We start from the raw sequence: 12,851 nt of genomic DNA, 5'->3' as shown, positions 1-12,851 counted from the left end.
TCATTACCTTCAAAAGAGCAGTTAAATTGTTTATGGCTCAAGTTTATGAGATTCTGTACAAATATAGACATTGCTACCTTTGAACAGAAATCCGAACATACATACCATGTGCTACCTTTGTCGAAGACAAATATTAAGATTGTTTTTTGTTTTTTGTTTTTTGTTTTTGTTTTTGTTTTTGTTTTTGTTTTTGTTTTTGTTTTTGTTTTTGTTTTTTTGTTTTTTTGTTTTTTTTTGGTTCAGTATATTAAGATTGTTATTGAGGACGCATTCATGCTCATGCATGCAAATGTATCCGTACATCTTGCTCTAAATCATATTGCCCTTTGACTCAAATTTAGCTCTCTCCCCTACAGCCACCTTGGCTTAATGATGTCAACCTATAATTGTTCAAATCTTTTAACTAGGATGGACGTAGAAAAGTGGTGCTCTGAATTTCAATCAATACAAGCCCCCGCATTGTATAAGTTGAAGATAAATTCTAAACCAAAGTTTCTGAGCAATGATGAATGTATAAGTTGAAGAAAGAAGTCTGCAAAACCCTATTCAACATATTAAATTTAGTTCGAAGCCTGCCAACCCTATCAGCCACAGATCAACAAAATATAAAGATCAACAATCTATACAAAGCATGATCAAACACAACTAACTCCAGGTCTGGGCCACATGCGAGCATGAGACAATTCTGATTACATATTATGCATCATATTCATACGACCAACGTACCAACCATTTCATCTTGAGTTCCTACAACGTTAATGTAACTGAGCTGAACAGGAATTCATCCCAAACTTACATAGTTATGAAAGGGACAAAGAAAACCGGATAAGAACCAAATATTAAAAGTACTTACAAAATAAAATAAAATAAAAAACAGGCAAATATCAGAAGTACGAACAATCAACCATATCTACAAGAAATGCCAAATGGCAATTAATTGAAAGACTTAAAATCAAAATTCTCTAAAAATTAACAGAGACCTAGAGGAGCTAAAACTAAGAAAAGCAAAAAGGGACCTGTATTGGTCAGTGGAGGATCACTCTTAATGACGCAACAGCAGGGAGTTTTGCTACCTGCAAACCTTTCTCTTACCGTAGTGTTTGGAGGTGGCAGCCGTGAATGCGGCAGCCCATTCTTGCATGGTAGATTCAGGTACCTTTTCCTCACCAATGTAAGGAGCCCAGGATCCCTGGGAGGAATCTGTGAGAACCCATTGGACCTTCTCAGGCACATTCAAATAATCAAATTTTAACACACAACTCTTTGCCTTCGTGGCAGACTTCTTTTCTTTCTGGCCTTCAGAGCCCTCGATAGATGGAAAAAGAAATTTAAAAATGCATGTCAGTGAGAAGGGGACACTACAAGAGTGAAACGGAATAATTTCCAACATCTTCAATCAAAATTATCAAATAACCGTCTGCTTTTGACTCACCACGGTATCAGCATCAGAGTTCTCCCCTAATTTTCCTTTTTTCCGTTTGGTTCCCGTTTCTAGAAAGTATAGAACCTCATTTTTTGACCGAAATCGACGGCCCGAAACTGGCTCAAAAAAATACTGCACGAAACACAGTTAATTTTGGCCTTATTTAGATACCTATAGAATTCAATAGCCAATTTATAGGATAGAAAAATTAGAGTGCTTGGAGTCATCAAAGCAACCAGAACTGTGAAATGTTGATTTATAAAAACTAGGAGTAGACCCTATACTTGAAGCAAACAATTCATTCTAGATGTGACAAAAACAGAAGAAACTTCAGATTCAACCTTTTCTTTTTCGTGTTACAGAAGAAACTAATGACAGTATAATTCTATTATATCTGACGCCCAAACTCTCTCATTACAACAAAGAAACACACTTCAGCTTCCTAGGATAGAGACCTCAAAAACTATACCAAAAGCACTTAAAATCAATACCAGAGTCTAGAGTTTGCTTACCAAAAACAAAGGGATATCGGAATCTTTTCTCTTTCCAGCACAAAAAAATATTATCATCGTTTGGGAGGGGTAACAGGCACCCATTACTCAGCCCACCTATATATCTGCCCAGCCCACAAGGAAAACGGGCGGAAATCCACCTGTTAACCAGGGCAGGCTGCGTGAATGTTGTTAAACGATATTATAGGGCAGGTGGGTTCGTATATATCTGCCTGCCCTTTGATATAGATGTATATATCATATCATTGAGAAACCCTAAACTAAACACCACTTGTCTTGTGCCGCTCTCCCTCTCCCTCTCCCTCTCCCTCTCCCTCTCCCTCCTCCTCCTCCTCCTCCTCCTCCCGCTCCCTCTCCCTCTTCTTCTGCTTCTTCTTCTTCTTCTTCTTCTTCGAATATTGTTATTCCCTTCTCCTTCTCTCCTTCTCTCCTTCTCTTCTTCACATTGCTCTCATGAGCAAGGAGATCCATGGCCCTATGCTCAAACAGAGACTGACAGCAATGGGTATCTCATGACTAGAGACCCACACGTGGTCTTTGTTCAAGTGAATATGTGATTTTAATTTTTTACATTTTGAGCTTTGATGTTTTTTGGCAGACTTATGGACGAATGGGTGAAAAAGCAGTCCACCAGGTCAAAGGGGATGGGCGGAAGGGCTATAAACCCACTCCACCAGGTGCGGAGAGGGCAGCTACAAGCCCACATAGGGTGGTATTAGCTCTAATTATTACTAACCACACGAAAGCCCTTAGGAGTGGAGAGTAAAGGACAGGTGTATCAGGATTAGATAGATTCAATTAACTTACCGTCTCCAAAATTCTTGTAATATTTTAACGAAAGTAGCTGTGCCTAGAAAACAGGAAAAAAATTAACCAAGTTCCACTTCTAAACACATGCAGCAAAAAATTGTTTACCTCTGAAAGGTCACTAATATCACCTTCAGTGGGGGAGTAATATGAAAGGCAATATCAGATTGTTGAAATCATACCTAGAGTTTCTGCAATTTCCTAGAAAACCAATGATATATCACCCCCCCCCCCCCCCCCCCCCCCCCCCCCCCCCCCCCCCCCCCCCCCCCCCCCCCCCCCCCCCCCCCAACCAAAGAAAAAAAAAAAGCTGAAAAAAAGATTTGAGGTATTGGGAACTTGAAGTTCTAAATAGGAACTCTAGAAAGTAATCTATTCATTATGAGGGCAGAAAGAGTCTACATTTGTGACAATTAAGAACAACCTATCGTCTAACAGCAACTTAGTTCATGGTAGCTCCATTGTACCATACACCATACTAACTGGTATTCATATTACCAACAGAAAAACACAATTCAATTGCCTAGAAAAGAGAGCTAAAAAACTCAACCAAAAGCAATTAAGACGATAACTTTGCTTATTACCAACTAAACAAACAATTATCATCTCTAATCACATGAAAGTCCTTTGCAGTGGAGTAAAAGGGCGGATGTATCAGTATTAGATTCAAGCAACAACAGACTGCTTCCAAAATGCTTTGAGAATTTGAAGTAGTTGTGGCAAGAAAAACCGGAAGAAGTTATCAAGCTCCACTTCCAACCATATCCGAACATGGAAATGACACCAAGAGTTTCTGCAATTTAAAACAAAATGACCTACACTCCACCCCCCCCCCCCCCCCCCCCCCCCCCCCCCCCCCCCCCCCCCCCCCCGCGCGGGGGAAAAATAAAATGAAAGAAAACCAAGTAAACTGCAAGCAGTGAAAAAGAGGTCGAGAAAATGGACACTTTTATAACATCAAAATATTTTCTTGTTTGTTCATTATTAATAGGTACTCTAAAGTAGTCTACCTGCTTCATAATTCATGAACGTTTTTCTAGTTTCTTCAATTAAGTCCCTTCACAATACAGGCGTTACAACATTACCCAGGATGAAAATAAAATATATTATCCCTCAAAATAATGAAGGAACAAATACAGCATGGATGGAAAGAAAGAAAAATCAACTAGTCAGTAACATAACTCAGTCTCCAAGCGAAAAGATTATCCATCTGCAAGCTTCATCATTGTTCCTTTTCAAAGACCTTATCAATATAAATGGAATAACAAACCCCAAGGCTTTCCAGCTCATCTATACAGGATACTGAGAAGATATTTCTTTATTTTCTTTCTTTAACATGGAGAAGCTCTGCGATAGGCCAAATTGAGCGTGACAAGCAGGCGCTTGGCATAAATCATAAATCCAAATCAATAAACCTATAACTTGAATAAGTCAACCAGGAAAGATCCCAACATAAAAATCAGTAAGCATAACCGAACTGACTAAAGCTAAAGGAGTTGCAAGGACGAGCAGGCCAATAAACAACATGCGTCAAACACGCAAGAAACGAGATAAAATGCTATTGGTTTGACAGAGCACAAAATATACCATAAAATAGGTATAAACTTAATTCATGAAACACTTCCAACTCAAGAGCTTAAAATCTGTATAAAGAAGCAGGAAAGAGCAACTCTAGCGAGTTTGATACGACTCTCTGGCTCAGTGACCAAAAAGCTTTCATTTATCGGATAGTAAAGCTTATAATAAACATCTCTTTCGATATTTCATTTTCTCGGTCAGTTTTCTTCGCAGCCCCACGGTCATTTGCGGACATTACACAGTTCTAGGATAAAATATTGAATTCTATGGTTTTAGAATAGTAATTTAAGAACTGAAATTTAATTTACCCTATCTATCACTCCAGCTGAGGCACCCGAGCTCCGAACTCTATCTTCGACTAACCAACCAGGCGGCAACCAATCCGGCAGCGGGGCCGCTGCGACACGACGCTGCTGGGCTCCCGCTGGAGACGCCATGTTCTCTGGAAGCGGTGTCTCCGCACCGTTAGACTTCTCGGAGGCCATGGAAGGCGACGCGCCGTCTGACGATCGTCGCATGCGTGGGGTCTCAGCAGTCCCCTGACGGCCGGAGGCGGTGGCCTCAATGAAGGAGTCGGATTTAAGCAGTGGATCGGACGGTAGCCCGGCGGTCAGGATTTCTTCGGGTCTGTTCGGGTATCGTTTGAGCGAATTCCAGTGCGGGTTCGGATCCTGACCCAATGAGGACATTAGAGTGAGAGGAGTGTGCAAGGAGTTGGGTCGGACAGTAAAGTGGAACCAGAAATAGCTGATTTGGGAAGATTGAAGCCGTTGATATGGTGATCAGGTTATAGAAAGCTCGAAGTCTGGACAGTTTGGGCAACAGCAACTCACTCTATATTGGGCTCGGCTTATTTAGTCCCATTTCCCTTCCCATTGAATAAATGAACCATCACTTATTTAATACCATAAATTATTTATATGATATAATTTTATTTGTTAAGTTTAAATTTTAAATTTTATCTTATCAAACTATGTTATGTGAATAGTCTGTGGTGTAAAAACATTCAAATAGAATTATTTCTAGCTAGGTGCATAACTTGAAGATCAGTCTCTTCTAACCGTTTTCTCTCTCGTTGTCTTCTTGGAGACAATTAGGGCGATAATGCCTTAGGTGGTGAGGGTTGGATTTACTCACTCTGGTGAGGGATTTGGTGCGAGTCCTTGTTAACTGGGGTAAACAAAGAGTGTTTCTTAGAGAGGGAGCTTCTGGAAAACAAGGAGTTTTTCGTCTGAGCGTGTGCGAGATAGGGATGGAAACAAAGCTAGGGTTAGGACTGGTAAGTGTTTCCATGGAAGATCTGGAGGACTCTTGGAGGTAGATGAAGCTATCGGAGGAAGAACTAGAGACCATCGAATTGAATGTTGAGGAATCAGAGGCTGTTTCAAAGAAGGAGGAGTTGTGCTTGATTGGAAAAATCTGTATGGAGAGGACTATTAGGAGGAACGTCATCTCAGCAACCATGGCTAAAATATGGAAGTTGCTGCTATGTTCTAGGAGGTGGGGGCTAACTTGTTCGTGATTATTTTCAACACACATGAAGACAAATAAAAGGTCGAAGAGGGGAAGTCGTGGCTATTCGATAATTGTCTGTTCATCTTGAAGAAATTCTCAGGGGATATCCAGCCAGGTAAAATGCTTTTCACACATGAGGTTATGTGGGTTCAATTACATGATTTGCCTTTTGCAATGATGAGTAAGGATGCGAGGCTGAGGATAGGGATGTTGATTGGGCAAGTGGAGGAAGTTGAGGTAGATGAATGAGGGATAGGTTGGGGAAGATATCTCATATTGAAAGTAGAGGTTAATCTAACAAAGGCATTAGCAAGAGGTAGGACAATCATGTCTAATGGATCGAAGATTTGGATCCCGATTAGATATGAGAAACTGCCTAGGGTTTGTTTTACATGTGGAAGGGTTTTGAATGATGATCAGTTATGCAAAATTCAGAAAGAAAAAGGGGATGAGAATGTGAACCAATATGGAGCATGGATTAGGGCAGAGTCTGGGGGTAGGTTACATTTTTCTAGTAACTATGAAGGGGTGGGGGAGAATAAAAAATGGAGGGAGGAGCTTGGTGATTGAGCTGAGTTATTGCATATTTTATATATTTAGAACCAATATATTTTATTTATTTCATTACATTATTATTAGTTTTAGATGGAAAAATGGTTAAGATGAATAAATTCGAGTTGTAATTTAAATTGGTTAATAACATGATTTATGCTTAATTTTATAACTTGTGATTTAATTGGATAATGTTCATTCACATGCACAATATATTTTTGAGATTCTATTATTCTTTTTATTTTATTTTATTTTATTTCTAATTTCTATTATTTTTATAGGTCAAGAAATGAAAAGTTTGAGAAAAGTCAAGGTACCAAAAGGTCAAGAAATGAAAAGCTTGAGAAAATTCAAGTTTACAGAATGGACATACTTTAGTATTTTAATCATAACTTTCCACTCAAATATCGGATTAATACGATTCTTAATGCGTTGGAAAGTTATGTTAAAGGGCTACAAAGTTTTCTCTAATAAGGATTTCCAAATTCGAACTCCTAAAGCACATACGTGGCTGTCAAGTTGAGTCCTAAAATTTAAGCGATTTTATGTGTAGGAATATGAAGATATTATGGTTTCTTTCCTATCCTATTTAAGCATATCATTAGCACGAAATTGGAAAATTTTTGGCGGAGCAGCGCCGCACATTTGAAGAACTCTTCCAGGGTCCAATTGCCGCTCCAGCCGCCTTCTCCATTGCCTACCACCTCCATCTCCATTCATTTGGCTTGCTCTTTTCACTCTCTACTGTTTATTTAATTTTAGTTTAAAGTTTATGAAGTAATTTTGAGATTTTTGGCTTAGAAATTTGGGCAATTTATTTGCTATTTATTTTACTTAATGTCGCTATTTTTCTTACTCTTTTAAGATTTCATTGAACAATGATCACAATTGCTATAGATTATTTTTGAGAATTTGTGATTTGAATACAAGGATGAACCCTAGAATCTTGATTTTGGGGCTTTTCAATTGTCAGTTCGTATTTTGTTCATTACTTTCTAATCTAGTTTAATTCTTAGCTTAGTTTTTTAATCTCTTAGTTCCATTGCATATTAGATTGATTAAAGTTTAATTAGGAGTTCAATAATTTCAGTTTTATTGTTTAATTTTCAGATTAATTAAGATTGTTTAGTCTAGTTGATTCTTTGATTGTTAATTTCAATTTGTTAGTCTTTTACATTTCATTTCGACACTCAAAAATCAAAAAATATGAATCTAGTCCATGACTAGTGCCCCTTTCATTCTTGTTGCACTCTTCAATCCATTGCACATACCATCATTTTTTATTTTTTTTTGTGAATATTTTCACCATTTTAAACGAATTTGATTTTAAGTAACTTTCCCTAAGGAGACGATTTAGGAATTTATTCTTAATTATTACGCGACACCCTCCTGCACTTGGGATAGCCTTTGTGCTACTCATTTTTGAGTGAGTCAAGTTTTTGGCACCGTTGCTGGGGATAGTTGCTTGACGTAAATGTAGACTCGTTATTTTTTATTTTCTTATCTCAAATGTTTCTTTCACTATCTGATCTCTGATTACACATTTCACTTGTCACCTACTACTCAGTCACTTGAACCTTACTTATGCTATTTGGACTGATGTTTAATGTCATGGGTGAGAGACAATTCAAATAGATTGGTTAGAGTTACATTGAGCACTGAGAGTAGTATACACAGCTCAGAGATAGATAGCTCTTCTGTTTTTTCTACAGACGAGGGCATTGAAATTGAACAAACCATGGTTGCACCTGCACCACGCACTCTTAGGGATTATTTGCAGCCCACTTGCACCACTACACCATCATGTATTATTTTACCTCATGATGCATCTAATTTTTCCATTAAGCATGACATGATGTCAATGATACCTCAGTTCCAAGGGATGGATTCTGAGAGTCCTTATCAGTACTTGACAGATTTTGAGTTGGCATGTACTACTTTTATCAATAGAGCCACTATTAATGAATTTATTAGACTTTGTTTATTTCCTTTCTCTTTAAAGGATAAAGCGAAGATTTGATTTAATTCTTTGAGGCCTAATTCTATCTCTAGTTGGTCTAATATGCAGCGTGAGTTCTTACAAAAAAATTTTCCTTTCAAGAGAATTCAGTATTTACAAGAGTAGATCAGCCAGTTCAACTAGAAATCCAATGAGACTTTCCAGGCCAGCTGGGAAAGGTTTAAGGATTTGGTGAACATCTGTCCACATCACGGTTTTGAATCATGGAAGGTTGGTGAATTATTTTTACACTGGTCTCACTCCACAATGAAAGCAGTTTGTTCAGACTATGTGCAATGGAGAATTCTTTAGCAAGGAACCTGATGAAGCATTGCCATTTTTTTACTGTCTTGCTGAGAGTGCACAATAATGGAACACTCGCACTGATCGAGTTTCTTTGACAGTACAGCCACTGAGGGCTATTGCTGGTGGGGGCAGATATGAGCTTAAGAAGGACACTGACGTTCAAGCCCGAATAGCTGCATTGACTAGAAGATTAGAGGTCATGGAGATGGAAAAGGTGAAGGCTGTGAAAACAGTAGAAGCATGCTCTATATGCGATGATTCAAACCACAAGACCCAAGATTGCCAGATTACGCTAGTATTTCAGGAGAGTGGCTTTGAGCAGATGTAATCAACGAACTGGGTAAATAGAGCAGAAAATCAGCCTTTCTCCAATACATATAATCCGGGGTGGAGGAATCACCCAAATTTCTCATGGAGGAATGATCAGTCTGGCCGGTCTCCACCACCTTCTCAACAGCCATTTCATCAGGCTGCTCCTCAGCACTAGTATCAGCCATATCAGAGTTCTCAGAGTTATCCTTTTGTAGCACCTCCAGGATTTCAGCCTCATGTGGCTGCACAGAGTTCTCAACCTTAATCATCTACGAAGAAGTCTTTAGATGACAGTATGGCACAAATTCAGGCCACCACAAACAATCTGAACACTCAGTTCATAATTGACTTGCGGGGCACCATCAATAAGATGAGCATGACATTGAGTACTCTAGAGAAAGGGAAATTTCCAGCACAGCCTCAGCCTAATCCTCAAGTATACCGACAACAGCAACAACAAGTGCATAATGTCTTAGGAGAGGTTTTTGAGACAGCGAAGGCGTTCTTACTTTGAGAAGTGGAAAGGAGGTTCCCCAACCAGAGATGACTATGGACACATAGGTAGTTGCTCCTACACCTGAAGATGCAGCAGAGACTGGTGAAGCTGAAAAAGAACCAGAAGTAGTGAGACCAGAGCTGAAGAAGCCTGTGAGTGCAGATGCTGAAGCTAGTAGGGTGTACCAACCTGTGGTTCCCTATCCTCAAAGATTGGCAGCTGGCCAAAAGAACAAATACCACACTGAGATTCAGGATATATTCAAGCAAGTAAAGATTAATATTCCACTCTTGGATGCCATACAACAAGTGCCTTCATATGCAAAAATTTTGAAGGACTTGTGCACAGAGAAGAGGAAGCTGAATGTAAAGAAGAAAGCTTTCCTAACGGAGCAAGTCAGTGCATTGATATTGTGCGAGACTCCTCAGAAGTTCGGAGATCCCGGCTCTTCCAACATTTCCATTATGATCGGTGAGTCACGCATTGGGAGAGCTTTACTTGATTTAGAGAGTAGTGTGAACTTGCTACCATTCTCAATGTATGAGCAGTTAGGATTGGGTGAGCTGAAAAATACCTCCATCATGCTACAGTTGGCTAACAGATCAGTTAAGGAGCTGAGGGATATTGTAGAGGATGTACTGGTCCAGGTGGACAAATTTTACTATCCAGTGGATTTTATAGTTCTTGATATGCAGCAGCCAGCCTTTGAATTTTTAGACTGTTTTGCAGATTCTTCTTTACCACTTGAAGTACAATTTGCAGGCGCAAGATGGAAACCCCGGTTTGAAACTCTACCATCACTAGACATACTTGAGTTTTCAGAGGAAGAAGTTCCCCAGTTGGAACTGAAACCACTTCCTCAAGATTTAAAGTATGTGTTTCTTGGTCCTGAAGAAGGCACTTTTCCTGCGGTGATTTCCTCAAAGTTAAATCAGAAGGATGAAGCTCAGTTGATTGAAGTCTTAAAAAAGCATCGAGGCGTAATTGGTTGGACAATAGCCGACATCAAAGGTATTGATGCTGCTGTTTGTACCCAGAGAATCCATCTTGAAGATGATGCTAGACCGGTTCGTGATGCTCAACGTAGGCTCAATCCTACCATGAAGGAAGTTGTTAAAGAGGAAATGCTTAAGTGCTCGCAGTGGGTATCATTTACCCCATCTCAGACAGTAAGTGAGTAAGTCCAACTTAAGTGGTACCAAAAAAATCTGGTTTAACTGTTGTAAAAAATGATAAAAATGAGTTGATTCCATCTAGAATGGTTACTGGTTGGAGAATGTGCATTGATGATAGAAAACTTAATTCAGCCAGTAGGAATGATTATTTTCCTTTACCATTCTTGGATCAAATTTTAGAAAGAGTGGCTGGTAATGCATTTTATTGCTTCTTGGATGGATACTCTGGTTATTATCAAATTTCTGTAGCGCCTGAGGACCAGGAGAAAACCACTTTCACCTGTCCTTTTGGCACCTTTGCTTTTACCAGAATGCCTTTTGGCTTGTGTAATGCTCCAGCTACTTTTCAGAGATGCATGATGAGTATTTTTTCTGACATGATCGATGATATTTGTGAAATATTCATGGACGACTTCTCTGTTTTTGGAAAATCTTTTGATAGTCGTTTGCATAATTTGGCATGTATTCTTCAGAGATGTGAGGAAAAAAATATTTTACATAATTGGGAGAAATTGCTTACCACTGCCCCTATTATGCAACCCCCACAGTAGGACCTTCCCTTTGAAATCATGATAGATGCAAGTGATTATTCCTTAGGAGCTGTTTTGGGGCAGCGTGTGGATAATAGACCTTTTGTGATTTATTATGCCAATAGAACCTTGAATGATGCCCAGAAAAATTATACCACTACTGAAAAAGAATTGCTTGCAGTGGTTTTTGCACTTGATAAATTTCGGACTTACATTCTTGGTTCTCCTATTACTATTTTCACTGACCATTGTACTCTTAAGTATTTGTTGGCTAAGAAAGATGCAAAACCACGATTGATTCACTAGATTTTACAACTTCAAGAGTTCAACATCAACATTAAGGACAAGAAAGGAGTTGAAAACGTGGTAGCTGACCACCTCTCTAGATTGCCATCATCCTCCTCTTCAATGTTAGCCTTCCTCTTGATGATAGTTTTCCAGATAAGCAGCTGTTTGTGATTAATAGAGCTCCCTGGTATGCTAACATAGTCAACTATCTGGTGACTGATCGAATGCCTTTTGAATGGTCCACCCAAGATAAGCGTCGATTTCTCTCTGAGGTATGACACTTTTACTTTGATGATCCATACCTTTTCAAATATTGTTCAGACCAATTGATTCGAAGATGCATTCCTAATGATGAGTTTTCTTCTGTATTGAGATTTTGTCATATAGGTGCATGTGGTGGTCATTTTTCAGTAAAGAAAACAGTCGCTAAAATTTTGCAAAGCAGTTTTTACTGGCCTTCCATGTTTAAAGATACTTATAATTTTTGTAAGACTTGTGAGCCTTGTCAAAAATTGGGATCCATTAGCAAAAGAGACACGAGGCCTATTTCTCCTATTCTTACTTTAGAAATTTTTGACTGTTGGGGAATAGACTTCATGGGACCTTTTTCGGTTTCTTTTGGAAACACATATTTTATTGGCTGTGGATTATGTTTCAAAATGGGTGGAGGCCATCGCTTGCAGAACAAATGACCATCGTGTTGTCCTAAAATTTTTGCAATATCTGTTTGTTTGCTTTGGCATGCCCAAATTTATCATTAGTGATAGGAGTTCTCATTTTTGTAACAAACCATTTTCTACACTCATGAAGAAATATGGTATCACACACCGAGTTTCTACATCTTATTACCCTCAAACAAATGGGCAAGCAGAATTGGCAAATAGACAGAATAAAATCATTTTAGAGAAAACTCTCAACCCTAATAGGAAAGACTGGTCAGTTAAACTTCTTGATACTTTGTGGACTTATAGGACAGCTTTTAAAACAAATCTAAGCATGTCCCCTTATCGATTAGTTTATGGTAAAACTTTTCATTTACCTGTTGATATTCAGCATCGAGCTCTTTGGGCTATAAATCATGTTAACATGTCACTTAATGAAGTTTCATGGTTGAGAAAATTGTAGATTAATGAATTGGATGAAGCTTATCGGGATGCCTATGACAACACTCAGCTGGCGAAGGAACGCATGAAAATTCTACATGATCAGAAAATTCATCCCAAGCATTTCACACTTGGCCAGGAAGTTCTTCTTTACAACTCTCGCTGATAGGAACCAAGGTGGGCCTACTCTTAAAGATCCTTTGCAAGTTCCAGATGGGCCAATTACAAGATCAAGGGCCAAGAAGATCAAGGAAG

General features: G+C 38.9%; 1 protein-coding gene across 1 annotated transcript; it reads right to left on the bottom strand.

Annotated features, from left to right (window-relative positions):
- Nucleotides 1-837: 837 nt before the first annotated feature.
- On the bottom strand, nt 838-5,141 carry LOC121253239 (methyl-CpG-binding domain-containing protein 5-like). Its single transcript, XM_041153227.1, has 3 exons — nt 4,629-5,141; nt 1,433-1,555; nt 838-1,306 (listed from the first exon to the last, which is right to left on the bottom strand). Exons 1-3 carry the CDS (start codon nt 5,007-5,009, stop codon nt 1,070-1,072), a joined length of 741 nt encoding a protein of 246 aa, XP_041009161.1. The 5' UTR covers nt 5,010-5,141; the 3' UTR covers nt 838-1,069.
- Nucleotides 5,142-12,851: the final 7,710 nt, after the last annotated feature.

This window comes from Juglans microcarpa x Juglans regia, chromosome 2S (assembly GCF_004785595.1).
Source record: "Juglans microcarpa x Juglans regia isolate MS1-56 chromosome 2S, Jm3101_v1.0, whole genome shotgun sequence".
NCBI classification, from domain to species: Eukaryota; Viridiplantae; Streptophyta; class Magnoliopsida; order Fagales; family Juglandaceae; genus Juglans; species Juglans microcarpa x Juglans regia.
This window is presented reverse-complemented; position numbering and strand designations above follow the sequence as displayed.

What these genes read in the sequence shown, in the direction of transcription:
- LOC121253239 (XM_041153227.1), bottom strand. Translation starts at nt 5,009, where the DNA reads ATGTCCTCATTGGGTCAGGATCCGAACCCGCACTGGAATTCGCTCAAA. An exon ending in CAGCTGGAGTGATAGATAGG is followed by an intron (nt 1,556 to 4,628) that starts GTAAATTAAATT and finishes TGTTTCGTGCAG; the next exon opens with TATTTTTTTGAGCCAGTTTC. An exon ending in ACTCTGATGCTGATACCGTG is followed by an intron (nt 1,307 to 1,432) that starts GTGAGTCAAAAG and finishes CCATCTATCGAG; the next exon opens with GGCTCTGAAGGCCAGAAAGA.